This window comes from Astyanax mexicanus, chromosome 23 (genome assembly GCF_023375975.1).
Source record: "Astyanax mexicanus isolate ESR-SI-001 chromosome 23, AstMex3_surface, whole genome shotgun sequence".
NCBI classification, from domain to species: domain Eukaryota; kingdom Metazoa; phylum Chordata; class Actinopteri; order Characiformes; family Acestrorhamphidae; genus Astyanax; species Astyanax mexicanus.
In genome coordinates this window covers 32,416,272-32,434,899 of record NC_064430.1, presented here as the reverse complement: position 1 = coordinate 32,434,899, position 18,628 = coordinate 32,416,272, and the positions used below count along the sequence as shown (strand labels likewise).

Sequence of the window (18,628 nt, the reverse complement as noted above, 5' to 3'; positions counted from 1 at the left end):
AAAGTTTAAATTGTAGCTCCTAAGATAAAGAAGCATGGCTGTTTGCTCTCCATATGTACAGACATGGACAAAATTGTTGGTACCCTCAGTTAATAAAAGAAAAACACACAATGGTCACAGAAAATTTGAATCTGATAGAAGTAATAATAATTAAAATGTTATGAAAATGAACAAACGAAGGTCAGACATTGTTTGCAACCATGCTTCAACAGATTTATTTAAAAACAAATAAGCTCATAAAACAGGCTGGACAGAAATTATAATACCTTTAACTTAATATTTGCTTGCACAACCATTTAAGGCAATCACTGCAATCAATTGATTCCTAAGACTTCTGCACCTCTCAGCAGGTATTTCATGAACAAACTGCTTCAGTTTTCTCAGGTTTGAAGGGTGTTTTTTCTAGACAGCCTGTTTCAGCTTCTTTCAAAGATGCTCAGTTTAGGTCAGGGTTAATAGAAAGCCACTTCAGAATAGTCGAATGTTTTCCTCTTAGCCATTCTTTGGTGTTTTTAAGCTGTGTTTTGGGCTAATATCTGGTTGCAAGGCCCATGACCTGCGACTGAGACCAAGCTTTCTGAGCAACACATTTCTCTCTAGAATCCTTTAATAGTCTTAAGATTTCATTGTACCCTGCACAGATTCAAGGCACCCTGTGCCAGATGCAGTAAAGCAGCCTCCACCATGTTTCACAGTAGGGACAGTGTTCTTTTCTTCATATGCTACATTTTTCTGTCTGTATTCTGTCTGTCTTCCATTTTTCAGTCCATATGACATTCCCCTAGAAGCTTTTTGGCTTGTCAACATGTAGTGTGGCAAATTCCAGTCTGGCTTTTTTTATGTTTTGTTTTCAGCAATGACGTCTCCTTGGTTGTTTCCCGATCTGACACTGACTGTTTCCTGAGCTTAAAGTTCACCTTTAATCTCTTTACTGTTTTTTCTTGACTCTTTTATTACCATTCGTATTATCTGTCATCAGTTGTCATCAATTATCCTCCTGCCGCCATGTCCAGGGAGGTTGGCTACAGTCCCATGGATCTTAAATTTCTGAATAATATAAGTAACTGTAGTCACTGGAACTTCTAGCTGCTTGGAGATGGTCTTAAACCCTTTACCTTTAACATGCTTGTTTTTACTTTTCCTTCTAATCTCCTGAGACAGCTCATGTCGTCAAACAGCGCAGTGACTACCTGTAGCCCTGTATATAGGCCCACTGACTGATTACAATATTGTAAGACACCTGTGATGCTAATTAGTGGACACACCTTTGATTTAACTTGTCCCTGTGGTCACATTATTTTCAGGGGTACCATCAATAATTTAGTTGAACCGTCAAATGTCGAATTTTCATTCCTTCGTTTTTATAGTATTTTTATTTATTATTACTTTTTTCAGATTGAAGGTATTTCTGTGAGCATTGTGGGTTTTTCTTTCATTAACCAAGGGGTACCTTCAATTTGGTCCACGTGTGTAGGACATACAGTGTGAAAAATAGACTGTATATGTATAATTATGGTATCTATGGACTGTCAGTAACTCTGATTTGCTTGTTGCAGGTGTCACAGGACCTGCCGTTTCTCCATCCCAGTGAAACCAGTGTCCTGAACCGGCTGTGTAAAATGGGCACCGACTACATGCGTTTCACAGAGTTTATAGAGCAACACACAGGCCATGTCCACCAGCAGGTGTGCATTATTAAGACTGAACAATATGAGAGCATTTTATTAAATTGTGATCAATATTATTCTATATCTTTAACATATCTGAGTATATTGTGGTTATCTTCAGTCCTTAAAGACCACTGTATGTAATGTAATAAATGCTGTACTGTTGAATAACTGGATGAGCACATTTTTTATTAAAAGCTGTGCAGGAAGTCTGATGCATTTTGTCTGCATGTCAAAAATGATTGAACTAAATATTGTGTTTATAAGTGTTTATAATATTATTACCATATTGCTCAACCCTACTTACTCATTGTTTAATTTGTAGATAAAAACAGATCTATGTAGAGCTATGGAAAATGCAAATTTTGTTTATTTTATAATTATAATGAACTCAAAATAAAAACCAAAGTTTTTTTTTTTAAGTATTAAATATAAAAAAAAAACTCAAAAAATATTTGCACATGGTGCAAAAATAACCTATAAAGGAAAAGTGTGAAATATGAAAATCACTGCCACATAAGAGTATGTAATCTCCATTATCCCATTTTAAAAATCACATTAAAGCAGTTTGATTAACCTCTCAGCACTGTCCTGCACTCTGTATTGGTCTCTCAGGAGCACTACTCGAACCAGCCGAGCCAGACTGGTCTTTATGGGATCTACCTGCGGGCCTTCTGCACCGGCCTGCATTCCATACTGCAGCCCTACCGACAAGCACTCCTGGACCTGGAGCAAGAGGTTTGGACATTAGTGATTGTCCTCTGATACGAGTTTTACTTTCAGGTTTCATGTTAAATCTCTTAATCTCTGTGTTGCAGTTCCTCGGTGATCCACATCTCTCTATTTCACATGTGAACTACATGCTGGAGCAGGTAATCAGCCTTCAGTCTGAAGCAGCTCAGATTAATTCAACTGATTTATACAGATTTGATAACAGACTGTCTCTTTGTTCTTCCTGCTCCTTAGTTCCAGCTGCTCTTCCCGTCCGTGATGGTTGTTGTGGAGACTATCAGATCTCAGAAGGTGAGAACTCAGAAGTGCTTTAGCAGTTTGGTGGATCAGTAAGTGATTAACATGACAAAAATATAAAAAACATCCTCTGTTTTCTCTCCTGAACAGATTCACGGTTGCCAGATTCTAGAGACTGTTTACAAGCACAGCTGTGGAGGACTACCACCCGTTCGGATGGCCTTAGAAAAGTGAGCATGAATGTAATTTTTGAAAATGCTTGCATGCTTCTATACCAGACAGAGCTTCCCAAATATTCCTACGTTCACTCAGCAGGTAAACGTAGCTCGAGTCTTCTTCGCAAATTTTTCAAAAACACATTGATTCTGATATTTTCAATATGGAACACTGATATCTGATACATATTTAATTTATTTAAAGCTACTCAGTTAACTCTGCTTAGTCTGAGCTTTGGTGGAATTTGCATATGCACCATTTTTATCTGTTTTGGGAACATGGCCAAATTCTTCTTAATTGTTTTTTTTTCTCTTCTAACTTTAAAAATGTTTAGATAAAGTATAAATATTTTGTTACTCAGTTCTGTTTTTCTATTAAAGAACAAATGTTATTTTTACAAAAAATATGATCTGGAATAAATTTTCCTGAGGACATACTGATTTACTGATTTAAATATTTTAATTACTAGAAGTAATGTATACAAGCATTATGCTTGCAGCAATTAGTCAACATAATCTACAATAACTACATATAACATAACCTCAGTGCACTACATAGAGTAGTGTAGCCTCTATTTATCCCTTCGTTTACATTGTTTTGCTATGTAAAGCCATAACCAGCACACTATCTGTGATTTCTACATAGCCTTAATGACTGTTCTGCAACTCAGTGCTGGAGAGGAGACTGCAGAGTTCTACAGCTCTGGAAACCACCTCAGTTTCTGAATCAGTTTCTCTGAGTTTGCTATTCATAGATCTATATTTGAGTAAAATATAATAAATAAAATATTTATAATAATAAAATAAAATGTCATTTAGAAAGAAAAAATTCAGAGCTTTCAGTCCTCAAATAATGCCAAATAACAAATTCATATTCATAAAGTTTTAAGAGTTTAGAAAATTAATATTTGGAGGAATAACCCTGCTTTCTAATCACAGTTTTCATGCATCTCGGCATCATGTTCTCCTCCACCAGTCTTACACACTGCTTTTGGATAACTTTATGCTGCTTTACTCCTGGTGTAAAAATTCAAGCAGTTCAGTTTGGTGGTTTGATGGTTTGTGATCATCCATCTTCCTCTTGATTATATTCCAGAGGTTTTCAATTTGGTAAAATCAAAGCAACTTATTTTTTTTTCAGAGCTTTTTTTGCACATTATGTTCACTTGAAACTTGAGTTTGATATTTGTTTGATCTGTGTCTACAGAAAGCAGAGATAAGGCATGTGGCAGAAATGGTCGCTGACTTACAGAATAAATAAACCACAGATTAATTGACTAGCAGAATAATCAATAGTTGCTCCTTCCAGAATTAAAGTGGAAATTATTCTAAATTTAAGAAATAAAATGTAACTTTTTTTGAACAGGATTCTGGCGGTGTGTCATGGGGTGATGTATAAGCAGCTGGCTGCGTGGATGCTGCACGGGCTGCTGCTGGACCAGAGCGAGGAGTTCTTCGTGAAGCAGGGTCCCAGCGCAGGAGGAGCTGCAGCAGTGCAGGAGGAGGAGGAGGAGGACCTGGGCATCGGGGGTCTGAGCGGGAAACAGCTCAGAGAGCTGCAGGACTTGGTGAGGAGCCAATCACACGCTCTGCTTCAGTTCCCATATACAGAACTGTCACTTCCTGAGCTGTTTTATAATGAAAACGCTCACATTCAGCATAACCTCAGCCTGAGCGTCTCCCCCGAGCAGAATCCTCATTCCTTCAGCCTGGCTGGAGTTGTGCTCATCGCTGGCCAGAGTGACCGCAGATGCTCTGAAGGCTGCAGTTATCTGAAATAAGTTCAGATTCTGCAGAAATAAAGGTTATTTCAGCTTTTCAACTTGGGGTCAGATTAAAGAGCGAGATCCTCTCGTAGCTCCGGGGCAGTTCAGCATCAGCATTAAGCCCTGCATTCACCACTGAGATTATTATCAGCAGCGTAAATGCATGACTCCTGTTAAAACCCTGCTCTGAAACATTATTCAAATTAAATGAACTGTCAGAAATTTACTTTTTACTGTTTGCTGATTTGACTTTATTAATAGGAATATTTAAATATTTGGTAATAGTTTACAAGAAGGATCACAAATAACAATAATTATTACAGTAATAAACATTGTTAAAATGTTAAAAGTAGTGTTTCAACTATTGAATTGAGATATTAGTAAAACATTGCCAATGATTAATAATGTCTTAATTAGTGTCAATTTAGAAATGAGTTGTTTTGTGATGTCATTTGCCTAAATTAATGTGCTATAAAGTAATAAAATGCATTTTTTTATGTTTGCTGATCTTGTGCTAAAGCAAAAATAAGCTTAATCTTTGAATTTTTGAATTTGAATTTGAATTCAGTGCCTTATTGATTAATTGTTTTGTTTTTCTGCTCTGCAGAGGCTGATAGAGGAGGAGAACATGCTCGCTCCGTCACTGCAGCAGTTCTCCCTGCGCGTTGAGATGCTTCCCTCCTACATTCCTGTCAGAGTGGCTGAAAAAATCCTCTTTGTTGGAGAGTCGGTCCAGATGTTTGAGAACCACAACCAGAGTCCATCCAGAGCTGGTGAGAGTCTGATATTAAGAATAAAACACATGATCAGATCTTCTACCTGCAAATTCTCTCCAATTACTGTTTACTGGCCACAGGACAAATCGCTCTATTTACCAGCCGGTCTACACCCTCACTAGCTGCACTCACTTTCTGGAATAGGATAAATAGCTGTTGTATAAAGGAGGAGTTTGGAGTGCTGAGGTCCCGGAGCGCTGGAGTAGTGATTCATTCTCCTGACTGGTCTGGAAGCTCCTGGTTTGGATCCTCTCAAAAGACTAGCTGGTGGAAGTTGATGATGCTGCTGCAACCACCTCTAACTGGATTAGGCAGATAATAGAAGTGTGGCTAGTGAAACTGAACTCAGGTGTCGTACAGTAAAGTTATGTTTTAACTGGGGGGACAAACTATTTTTCACACAGGGTCATGTAGGTTTGGCTTTTTTTCTCCCTTAATAATAAAAACCTTTATTTAAAAAATGCATTTTGTATTTACTTGTGTTGTCTTCGACTAGTATTTAAATTAGTTTGTTGATCTGAAAGGGTTAAGAGTGATAAACGTGCAGAAAGAATAATAAATCATGAAGGAGGCTTTAACACTTTAACACCACTGTTAGCAGCGACATTAACAACAAATTAAGAAATAGAGTTAAATAAACATTGTTGTTTTAACTACTGATATTTCTCTCAATTCACAAATACACATATTGTCATTTAGAGCATTTATTTGCAGAAAATCAAAAAAAGACAAGATCTTAAATAATGCAAAGAAAGCCAGTTTAAATGAATCAAACAGTGTAAAATACTACAGTAAAACTGTACAGCAGTGAAGACCACAAGTAACATGGAGAGCAAACTAATTATAGACAATGTGTTAATTTATCATACATTAGGTCAATAGTGTAATTATTGCAACAGACCTAGTGTGATACAATTAATGTATAGTTAAGACAAACAGTATTAAACAGTATTAAAGTTAAAACCAATGAGATATTAATATCAGGATGGATAATGCTGTTATTTTAAATAAAACTAAAGTCTTTAACTGCCTGTTTCATGTCCTGTTTTGGCATGTCCTCTGCAGGATCTATACTGAAGCACCAGGAGGACACGTTCGCTGCGGAGCTCCACAGACTCAAACAGCAGCCTCTCTTCAGCCTGGTGGACTTCGAGAATGTGATCGATGGCATTCGGAGCACAGTCGCTGAGGTCGGTTATGAGCTTCAGTGATTTAATTCTCACTTCCTCCTTTTATCATAAACTGACCTGCTTCACTTCTCCTCCATCAGCATCTCTGGACTCTGATGGTGGAGGAATCGGATCTTCTGGGACAGCTGAAGGTAAACGAGTGGAAGTATTACAGGCTTTGTGGATGTATTGTATCGTACACTTTTGTTTTATATTGTGTAACGTTGTGTTTCTGACCTTCATAGATCATAAAAGACTTTTATTTGTTGGGACGTGGTGAACTATACCAGGTCTTCATTGACCTTGCCCAGCATATGCTTAAAACTCCGCCCTCGGCTGTGACAGAACATGGTAAATACCTGATTGTTCTCTATGTTCTCAAGAATTAGAGAAGAAATGAAGAAAGGTTCAGAAGGTTTTTTTGTTTTTTTTATACAGATGTTAACGTGGCGTTTCAGCAGGCTGCCCACAAAGTCCTGCTCGATGATGACAACCTTCTACCCCTCCTTCACCTCACCATCGATTATCAGGGGAAAGAAAACAAAGGTATTCTCTCCCAATTCTAACCAAATTCATTTTATTTTGTGCTGATTTAGGAACAGCTCCTTCAAATGTTCACATTTCATTTTTAGGAGAATCTGATGTTTATGAACTTCTCCATAAATTTCCTTGTATTGAAATTGTGCCGAATTGTTTACATTACATTACATTACATTTGGCAGACGCTTTTGTCTAAATCAACTTACAATAATGAAGTACAAAAGTAATAGAAGTTAAAGTAAAAACATCTTTAGATAGGGCTTAAATGAGGTCAAGGTCAGAGGGAAATATTAGGATAGAGAAGTGAAGGAGGGGAAGAAGGAAATGAGGTTAGAAGTAGGTAGTGTGTTAGAGGTGTTAGGAGAGTAAGTGCTCTTTGAAGAGCTCAGTCTTCAGGAGTTTATTAAAGATAGTGAGAGATTCTCCTGATCTGGTAGTAGAAGGTAGTTAGTTAGAGGTGTTAAGAGAGTAAGTGCTCTTTGAAAAGCTCTGTCTTCAGGAGTCTCTTAAAGATAGTGAGAGATTCTCCTGATCTGGTAGTGGAAGGTAGTTTGTTCCACCATTGGGGAACTCTGTATGAGAACAGTCTGGATTGCTTTGTGTGAATGTTTGGCAAAGCGAGGCGACGTTCATTGGAGGAGCGCAGCGGCCGGGAGGTAGGGTAAGCCTTCAGGAGTGAGTGCAGGTAGGAAGGAGCTGTTCTGTATCACCTTGTAGGCGATTGTAAGAGCTTTGAATTTGATGCGAGCATCAACTGGTAGCCAATAGAGCTCAATGAGCAGCGGGGTGACATGTGCCCGTTTTGGCTGGTTGAAGACCAGACGTGCTGCTGCATTCTGGATCATGTGGAGTGGTTTTACTACGCAGGCCGGGAGGCCAGTTAGCAGGGCATTGCAGTAGTCGAGGCGTGTGATGACGACTGCTTGTACCAGGAGTTGGGTGGCCTGTTGCGTCAGAAAAGGTCAAATTTTTCTGATGGTCGAATTTTTCTGATGAAAAGTTGTGCCAGTTTTGAACAAAAGTTCTCTTATTTTGAAATAATTCACCACTAATATGCAATTAAAATTATACAAATTTACCATATTTGTGGAACTATAAATTGCACTGCATTATAAGGCGCATTATGCAGCACTAGTAAGGAACAGGGGTGTCGCCATGTTTTGCTTCCAATTCAGCAGATCTCACTGCTGGATGGTGGTGGTGGGTAGCTGAGTTAACACTTCGTCCCACGTAGCTTGTTTTTAAAATGGGAAACACGCAGACTACAGTCTGATATACTCACCTCTGAACGCCAAAAGAGCTAGCACTTAGTGCGGTTAGCGGCTAATGCTAATACTGCTCCAGCCTCAGTACTGGAGAAACTTCACTGAAACTGCTGTATAAAGCTGCACTTCAGCGGAGTGGCTTTACTGCTCCTTACAACTGTTTCATATATAAGGTGCGCTAATGATTTTTGGGAAAATGTAAGGATTTGTGCAAAAAATACGGTACACTTAATATATAAAATATACTCGATATATGTTGTATTTTCCGCTTTTCTAATACAATGTATGTATTTTTGTGTGAGCTGCCAGATTAAACATATTAAAACACATTAAATTTGATCACTGTCCTTATCAGTCACATAATATATTCAGTTGTGTAGTCTCTATAAATAAATTAATCAATAAATAAATATGAATAAAAAAGTAAATTAATAGTAATAAGAGAAGGGAACATTGTATATTTATAAAATCATTTAAGAATTTTAGCTCTTTCTGTAAGGTAGTAAATCTTCATTATATGTTATAACCCTCTCGTTATCCTTGGGGTGAGTTTGATTAATAAAGTTGATGCACATGCAGGAATTTTATGTTTCTTTTTTGAACTTTCAGAATATTTTTTTTTAGGAATATTAAATTTGAATGTGTTTAAAATATACGTTATGTTTAACAGCTTCAACAGCCTGTGGTCATTCAAACAACACCAATACATGTAAAATCTGTACAGGACATAAACAATTACAATAATGATCGTTTTATCTTTGCTTGGTTGTCCTTATTTAATTACATGTAAAAGTAAAAAAAATATGTTATACCTTCAGTAGAAGAAATTTTAACACATTTCATTAAAAGTTTTCTTATAAAAAAAAACGTTTACTATAGTATATATTTTCATTAAGTATATCCCCATTATTAGCACAGCCAATTAAAGATTAATATTAAAGGTTTAATATAAATATTAAAAAGGCTTATTATAATTATTATAATGGAAATACATTGTTCAAGTAGCTCATCATTATAGAAATATACTACTGTTCTTTTGTTAACTAAATAAAAATCTTATTTGATGTGTTTTGGAGTCCACAGACAGGTGCACAGCGCCACTTACTGGCCACAGCCAGAACTGCCTTTAAATTCTTATTTTTCCTTCTTACATAACATAAATGTTATCTGATTATTTGGTGCTTCATGATGTAACTATAACTGTGATGATTTCTTGTCATATCCTTTTATCATTATCCAGTTTGGCTGTCTGATGAGTAGAGATGATTTTGTGTTGATTAAAAAATATATATATCAGACATTTTCTGGCTAAAGCTCATCTTTATCATTTCTGGAGAAACTCATCCACGCCTTTATTTCTAGTAGGATTGATTACTGTAATGGACTCCTATCTAAAAACTAAACAGAGAGGGTTAGAAGAGCACTAGACACTTTTAAATCCAGACTGAAAACCTTAATGTTTGATCAGGTTTCAGCCCAGCTTAAAACACTGCAGCTCCGCCTACTTTTATTCTGTAACAGCACTTTTATTTCAATTCATTTTTTAATTTTTTTCCTTCATGTTTGAATGATGTTTTTTTCATGCTTTAGTTTTATTTAATTTTCTTTTTCCATTTTTTGTTGTTCTTTTACATGTTTCTAATTGAACTCTTCTCTGTATTTTCTAATTTGTAAAGACCTTTATGAAAGGTGCTGAATAAATAAACTTGCCTTGCCGTGCGTTGTACCCGGGGTTGGTTGGGGGCACAGTGCCACTTACCATCCAATAAAGAGCCTCAACTAAACCAGTTTAAGACCCACTTTTCTAGCCTGTGCTGATATTAGACACAGTTAAGGTATATCTTCTCCAGAGAGTTCTAGTTCTGTTGTACATCTCTGTTAGCTATAGCTGCAGCTTAAAGTATCTGAATGCATTCATTAGAGGAGTCCACAAACATTCTTACACATAGTGCATGTTATATTTCTATATGCATCAAATTACCTTTTTTATTTTACAGTATTTCTAATGTGAATACACACACACCAGGTGGTACCCAGCCAGCAGCTTAATGCCGTGTATTCAGAACTGTAGATGCTCTTAAATCACCAAACCTCTTACCTCCAGCTGGAGTCTGTTTCTCTGTAGAACATAGGGCAGTGCTCAGTGCTCACTGACTGCCTGTGCTTACAGAGGCGTCTGGCAGTCGTGAGGGCACCACACCTCCTCAGGAGTCGTCTCCTCGAGAGGCCCCGTCCACTGGCTGGGCGGCGCTGGGGTTGGCCTACAAGGTGCAGTGGCCCCTGCACATTCTCTTCACTCCGGCTGTGCTGGAAAAGTAAGTCTCCTCCCACTTCCTTCTTTCTGCAGGCCCCAGAACGCTCTTCAGATGAACTGAGGACAGGCTCCTCCAGAATCCCCTCTAACCGTGTGCTAATCATCTGCAGCTGATGTGCTGCTCCTCATTCTGACTCCAGGCTCATTCTTGTTCATCTGTATTATTGAATTGTATTTTGTATATGTTGTTTAAATTATATAAGCTGTTTAGTTATAGCCGTCTCTCTGTATTGTTCAGATACAGGTTAGATGTCCACAGGGCTGAGTAGGGCTGAGTATCGTTTAAAAATGTTTAATATTGGTACTAATACCCAAACAGTACTTTTTTTGATACGTACAAAAAAAATACAAAAAGCGATAATAATTCTTACACATTATATTTATTTAACAATCGACATGAGTAATCTGATTACTGTCAGCATGAGAGGTTAGTTTAAGAACAGAAACACCAGGAGTTTATATTGGGTAAGAGCTGATCCTGTGCTTTGCTCTGTTTCTTTTCCTCTCATAGGTACAACGTGGTGTTTCGTTACCTGCTGAGTGTACGCCGGGTGCAGTCTGAGCTGCAGCACTGCTGGGCTCTGCAGATGCAGCGGAAGCACTTAAAGTCAAACCAGACAGATGCAGTCAAATGGAGACTGCGCAACCACATGGCCTTCCTGGTAGACAACCTGCAGTATTACCTACAGGTATCACACTACAAGTCTAGCACACAGTGTGACGCTGCACAAGACTTAAGACATTTGATTCATGATTTTTTTTTTTTTTTTTTTTATAATGTAATGCCTTTTTTAAGCCTCTTCACGATCTATTCAGAAATATTGGAGGACGTACTACCTGTTATTTTATAAGTATAGTTTTAAGCCTCAATAATCTACTGTGCTGTTTAATTTCTTAATTATTGACTTGTTTTTTAAACGAGCTGTAGTGAAGGTGTCTGAGCTAAGCTGTGGTGAAGAGTACTAAAGGAAATATAGTTTATCATGTATCTTTATGAAATATTTCCATTTATGTAAATTTTACTTTAACTTGACTGCATTTCAAATTCAATTCTTACTTTTCAGTACATACCTATTAGAATTCTGTCATTACTTTTGGCTTGTAAGGTTTAGGTGGAAAAATATTGCAGTATATTGCGATATAACTTATTTTTTTTTTTTTTTTTTTTGCAATACTTCATTGATATGCGCTGTCAAATATGGACATATTTATTGAAACATAGGCCCTCTAAAATCCCTAAGACTTGACCCCCCCAATTACACTTAATTAAGTTATCCTCCAGTCACAGTTGGAGTTTGGAGTGTGTCGGTATGTGGGTCGTAACTCCGCCGCGTAACATCCCTTTAAGAGATTGTTAACTCTCACTGCTGATTGGCTTAATAAGAAGGGACTGACGTCAAAGAGCAGCTTGGCTTCAGTCTAAAATGATTGACGAATCTTCCGCCCTTTTCTCACACCTACTGCTCCTCCGGTCTGCACTGAAGGGATTTCCACTTCTGGTGTTTAAGTGCAACTGCCTGAGGCGGGATAATAATAATAAACTAAATGGAGAATCCTCTGTTCCCATGATACACATCCTCACATTTCTCCATCACCTGCAGCGTGTCACGTGGCTTCGTTACACCACTACTAGTGTGTGAATGTTTGTTGGATTGGTGCCCTCCCTTACTCACCATTTTCACAATCTGCACTCTGTTCAGGTGGACGTGTTGGAGTCGCAGTTTTCACAGCTTCTACAGCAGATCAACTCTACACGAGACTTCGAGAGCATTCGTCTGGCTCACGACCATTTCCTCAGTAATCTCCTGGCCCAGTCCTTCATCCTCCTCAAACCAGTGAGTATCAGACAGTACAGACCCCTTTAGTATGTAGTTAAGTTTTTTTTCCTAAATGTAAATAAAAACATCTATATTTTTGCAGGTTTTTCACTGTTTAAATGAGATTTTGGATCTGTGTCACAACTTTTGTTCACTGGTGAGTCAGAATTTGGCACCACTGGATGAGAGAGGAGCAGCACAGCTGGACATAATGGTGAAGGTTAGCCTCTTCTGTTGTGTTCTACACTCTATACATCTTTATACATTTCCATGAATATATTAAGTGTATTTTTCAGTAATTTGAGGTTTTGTGATGAATCAGGATGATCTTACTTCCTTAAGAATTAAATACAGTACTAGTACTATTCACACCTTAATCAAGTGATCCAAACTATGAAGATGAACATATGTAATTAGTTAGTAAACCACAATATGTTTTATACTTTCTTCAAAGACTACACCTCTTGCGTTGGCATTTTCTCAGTCAGTTTTATGAGTTAGAGTCTCCTGGAATTCAGGCTTTCAGTTAACAGCTGTGCTGAACTCATCAAGAGTTAATTACTTATACTTATATTTTTTGCCTCTTAATGTTAAGGTTTGAGAGCATCAGTTAAAGTAAAGTAGTGAAGAGGTAGAGTTACAGGTATACAGTGAATAGTGAATATTTTAATAATGTTCTAATCCAGATTATGAGAAGCTCAACTAAGGTAAGAAAAAATGACTAAGAAATAAAGGTCAGTTACTGAAACATTTGAAACTTAGAAAGTATCCTCAAGTACAGTAACAGAGACCATCAAGACAACATTATGATGAAACTGGCTCTCATCAGGACAGCCCAGGAAAGGAAGAGCAAGAGTTATCTCTGTTGACTGTACATCACAAAACCATTCTTCAAAACCAAACGTTTCATTATTTTTCTACTGGGTGTTTTTGCAGTATAAATTGTCAGAAGTTTCTAATGCACTGCCTGGCCAAGACAAAAGTCTCCACCTGGATGTAAGTAAGTAAAGGATGTGGGGTTGGTTGATGCTGCAGTTGTTCTGCAGGTTTAGGTTCAGCAACAGTATGTGCTGAAAGAATGAGGTCAGCTGACTCTACCTGAATATACTGAATATAGACCAGGTTATTCCATCAATGGATTTTTTCTTCCCTGATGAACACGAACATATTCCAAGATAACAATATCAGGATTCATGGTGCTGGAATTGTAAAAGAGTGATTCAGGGAGCGTGAGATCATCATTTATCACACATGGATTCCAGACCCACAGAGTAACATTCTTCCATGTCCTACATTTGCAGGGTTTTAGTCGCCAGTCTTTCCTGCTCTTTAAGATCCTGTCTAGTGTTCGGAACCATCAGATCAACTCAGATCTGGCTCAGCTGCTGCTGCGACTGGATTATAATAAATACTACACGCAGTCTGGAGGCACTCTGGGAAGGTAAATGTGGCTAATGAATTTTTTGTCTTGTCCACACAAACACAGGTATCTTTTTAACAGAGCTTTTTATATAGCTGTGTTAAACTGGCCTGTTCACTATGTAGTGCACTATTTTAGGGTTCTGTATATAAAACTTTGAGTGGCTCGACAAAATGAGACGCTGAATCTTTGGCTCTAGAATGACAAATTTGAATCCAGGTCATGCTGCTTGTCTCTGGGTGGGTACAGTAGGTGGCGCTCTCTCCCCTCAGCACTCCCGTAGTGATACTGATGTGCCCGAGCGCACTGTGAGGCTGAATCAGTGGCGGTGGAGGTTGTGATTAAGTAAAGATGTTTTTGGACACTGTAGTGCCTGCCTTATACAGTAAACTCATTTTTCTGTGTTGTTATACACTGTAAAATATATCAGCACTAAGATCGTTTTATTTTTTTATTATTTATGTTAACTCTTAACTAGAGTTTGAGTTCTCAGTGTTTCACATCAGGTTTTTATTAAATTAATTTAAGAACTTTAGTGATTTGTTGCTCTGTACATACAAGTTATATATTTCTATCCATTATTTATTAATACAACTTTGAGTTATTGTATTTTATGGAGTATTAGTGCGTCTTATAGTCCGGTGCTCCTATCAATGAATGTCTATTTTCTGGTCCATACATAAGGTGCATTTTAAGCAACACTAGTAGAGAACAAGGGTGATGCCCTGTTTCCCTTCTAATTCAGCAGGGGGGTATTCCAGAAAGCTGGTTCAACAAACTCCAAACCTAACCCTGAACTCCGAGTTGACTCACCTCACCGCGTCATACTCCGAGTTTTCAGTTCCACAGCAGCTGATCAGAGTTAGGTTACTCAACACTGATTAGGTTAAACTCAGCTGAAGCGCGTTCACGGCTACCTACAAACAGGCATTCTCAACGGAGCGCTGAAACAGGGATTGACCATGAAAATGAATGAGGGAAAGAACAAGGCATCATATTTCACCCCCATTGAGCAGGAAATATTAATATCTGCGTATGCAAAGTATTAAATCATAGTGTGAAATCATATTCAGGCATAAAAGCAGCAAAGCAAAGGGAGTCAGTTTGGGCAAAAATAGTGACAGAGTCAATGCGTGAGTTAACATAAAAATTAAAAACTCACAACAATGCACTTAGTCAAAAAACATGGAAAATATTTTAATTGTTGTTTAATGTAATTGTTTAGTTGTTATTATTATTTAAACATTTTTATTTTATCAGTATTGTATATTAATGCTGTGGAAGGATTTTGTTTACATAATCCCCTTCATTTAAGGCAGGTGCTTTAATTGGAACGTGGGTTCCATCCATGCATCCAATGACTCTTGGAAATCCTAAAATATTATTTTCATAATATAATTATAATAATAAATGTATTATTTATTTATTTATTAATTTTATAAATATAATTTTGCAGAGGTACTTATCTTCCACTTCCCATTTGTCTGATAATTTTGTAATCTTTGTTATAAAGACAACCCTGCAATTCTGTGGAATTCCTCTTTAATGTTCATTAAAGGTTTATGCCCAGGAACACCACAAAACTGGACAACAACTGTTTTAAAGTTAGGCATACTTTAAAAGATTGATCCACGATGTGGGATATTTTAAATGTGTGGCTTTAAAATATTGTTTAGGTATAACATTGACTGTGAGGAAAAACGGTAACGTTTGAGGAGAAACTAAAAAACACGTCTAATCTGGGTCTAATTACTCCTTCAGGACGGAGAGCTCTGCGAATAATTTGCGCTTTAATATCAACTGGATCCGTTTGCATTAGAAAAGTGGGCGTAACCCTGAGTTCGGAGTAAGTTAACCTGCCAGCGAGCAGGTTAGCTTCAGGGGCCGGTTGTTCAAAGGTAATCTGATCGGATTTTGGTTATCGGATTGGATCAAATCTGGAAAACGGGTTGTTCAAAAGGGAAAGAAGCAATCTGAAATCGGATCAGATCATGTAATCCAATCCTAGTTTGTAAATGGATCAAACCTTCAGTTTCTGTTGTTCAAAACTTTCCAGTAGGATTTGGATAACTTTGATCCAAAAAAACAGGATTACCCTGATCCCAACAAGGGGTAGGATTTCAGGAAGAAAATGTAGTAAAACTTTAAAATCAAAGTTTTAAAGTAAAAAAAAATGTATTTGTACAATTTAGTGTATATACTTTTATTTCTATTTTGCACTTGACCTGTTTAACCGTTACAGTGATAAAGTAGACATAGGCTTCCAATTAAGCCTTTTACTGTAGTAAAGTAAAAATAAAAACAATCTTGACCCCATGAAATAAACCCCCCAAAAGATTTCAATAACAAACAAAAATAATATATTCATTTTTTCATCTACGTCACTGTCATTCATCACTGTATATTAATGTCAAGGAAACATTCATCAGATATGAAGCTGTCAAAAATAATTTCGAACAATTGAAAAGAACACCAGAGTTTGTTCTGGTTCTTCAACAGGCTCAGGTGCATCATAAACATCACAGAGAGGGACATTGCGTCTGGTAGCAACGTTGTGCAGGACAATACATGCAAGTGTTATGTTGCATGCTCCCTGTGGTTCGACTCGCAAATAGTTAAGTCATGCAAAGCGTCTCTGCAGAGCGCTCAATTGCTCGTATTGTTTTGCAATAAGCAGTATCTTGTTACTGCAAGAAAAGGAGTCATCAACCCCTGTTGGTTCTTTTACATGGCTAGTAATCCGGATTAGGTAATCCTGAAAACTGTGTTTCTGGATGAGGTTGATCCAATCCAAAATTGCTTTGAAAAACTGGCTTAAAAGTAAGACAGATCACCTGATCCTGGATAGCAAAAAATGTGATTACCAAATCTGGATAATTTTGATCCGGATTACATTTTTTGAACAACTGGCCCCAGAGCGTAAGTTGCTATAGTAACTGACTCAGGTTCTCTCGAAGCTCGGTTTCTGGAACGGAAAACTCTGAGTTTCCGTTAACTCTGAGTTTACTTACCCGGTTTTGTCACTTAACCTGCTTTCTGGAATACCCCCCAGGTCTCACCACTGGGGGCACCTAAGTAAACAAAACTCAGCAGCTAACGCTAATACTGCTGGAGAACTAAACTGAAGCTCCTGTATAACTCTGTACTTCAGCAGAGTGACTTTACTGCTCCTTCATACCTGACTGATAGAATTCATACATAAGGAGCACCGGATTATAAGAAGCACTTCAATCTATCTTTGGGAAGATGTAAAGATTTTAAGTGCACTTTATAGTGCAAAAAATATGATTGCTTAAACCAAAGCATGAGTTGTAAATGTAAACAAAACACATGTTTACAAAGCAGAATCTGTTCCCTCTGCAGGACGGGGATCATCCACCCCTGTTCTAATTTAAATACAAAGAAGTACAACTTATGTTAAGATTTAATCTGTAGTTTAAACTTGAATTTATACATTTAAACCACTGTGTAGTCTGTGTACTGTGTAGTCAAATGCAACATCAGACACAGTCATGATCTGAAGAGGAAATCCAATTTGATTAAAGTTAAAACTTGAAGAAATGCTGATGCTTAGGTATCATCAGATAGCTACTGCTGGTTTTGTCTTTGCTGGGTGTGTTTATTTACAGGGGTGCTTATGAGCTGAGGTGCAGTGGGGCATGTGCATGTGCAAGTTGTTTTTTTGATACAAACGGATCAATTATCCCACTTTTACATTTTCCATGACGTTTCTACCAGAGGCAGATTATACTGTATCTGCCCAGCGTCATTTATTTTACTACACTAATTTATTTTACTACACTAAAACTAATACCCCATCAGAGGGTATTATACGGTGGCACTGAAGTGCAAAACAAATTAACATGTCAGAAAACACATTTACAAAACTTAAATAAAAAATTTACCAGCACTGAAACACTTTTACAAACCCGCGGGGTTCAGCCACTCCTGTACTGTATTGTAGCTGAGCACTGCGGTGCAGTGGCTGATGGCCAGGGCAGTGGCTAAACTCCGCGGGGCAGTGGCTGATGACCATGGGGCATTAGCTGAACCCGCGGCGGGGGCAGTAGCAACAGGACAGGGATAGTTTATGTATTTACTGCTGCTGCTAAAATACGTGCCACAAAACATAGTTTAGTGTCCATAACTCCACTCTCTCATCGTGAAGCAGCCTGACTAAAATTTTTTTATTTTTTTATTTGACATGTTAATTTGTTTTGCACTTCAGGGCCACTGTAGTAGTAGGACATGCTGGCTCATTAACTTTTAAAAGAACTGTAATAAGTCCCTGTATATTTTATATATATATATATATATATATATATATATATATATATTTTGTAACTCAACAGAATATCAGTTTTCCCCCAGTATTGTGCAGCCATAGTTATTGAGGTATACTGCCCCGACTGCTCTCACCTGCACTGCTGACTGCATTTCTGAGCAGACGAAGGGAAACATGTTTGAATACCTGTGTGTGTGTGTGTGTGTGTGTGTGCATGTGGACTAGTCCTTAAAGTTTCCCTTCATCACAGAAACATTTTCTTTTTTTTGTCCCCATCTTTACAGTTTCGGACCTTAAACTGATCCTGGTGGAATCTCCCAACCAAGCACCCTGTATATGATTTATCTGAGCACTTAAACTAAACTGTACTGTGGAGTTTACTGCTTCATGCTGTAAATAAATCTGTGCTGTATTACTGTTGTAAA

General features: G+C 37.6%; 1 protein-coding gene across 3 annotated transcripts in view; it reads left to right on the top strand.

Moving 5' to 3' along the window:
• The window catches only part of tubgcp4 (tubulin, gamma complex associated protein 4), a 21,138-nt gene extending 2,510 nt beyond the window's left edge, over positions 1-18,628 (top strand). For 2 of the 3 annotated variants that reach the window (XM_049471396.1, XM_022665133.2), the window contains exons 2-18: positions 1,557-1,685; positions 2,283-2,405; positions 2,486-2,539; positions 2,634-2,690; positions 2,787-2,866; positions 4,218-4,419; positions 5,225-5,390; positions 6,459-6,583; positions 6,664-6,714; positions 6,808-6,913; positions 7,001-7,108; positions 10,538-10,682; positions 11,193-11,370; positions 12,382-12,516; positions 12,602-12,718; positions 13,800-13,939; positions 18,488-18,628. In XM_049471396.1, the coding sequence (XP_049327353.1) occupies positions 1,620-1,685; positions 2,283-2,405; positions 2,486-2,539; positions 2,634-2,690; positions 2,787-2,866; positions 4,218-4,419; positions 5,225-5,390; positions 6,459-6,583; positions 6,664-6,714; positions 6,808-6,913; positions 7,001-7,108; positions 10,538-10,682; positions 11,193-11,370; positions 12,382-12,516; positions 12,602-12,718; positions 13,800-13,939; positions 18,488-18,500 (1,866 nt within the window). In that variant the 5' untranslated portion in view covers positions 1,557-1,619 and the 3' untranslated portion in view covers positions 18,501-18,628. The other variant, XM_049471395.1, reaches the window with a different exon arrangement.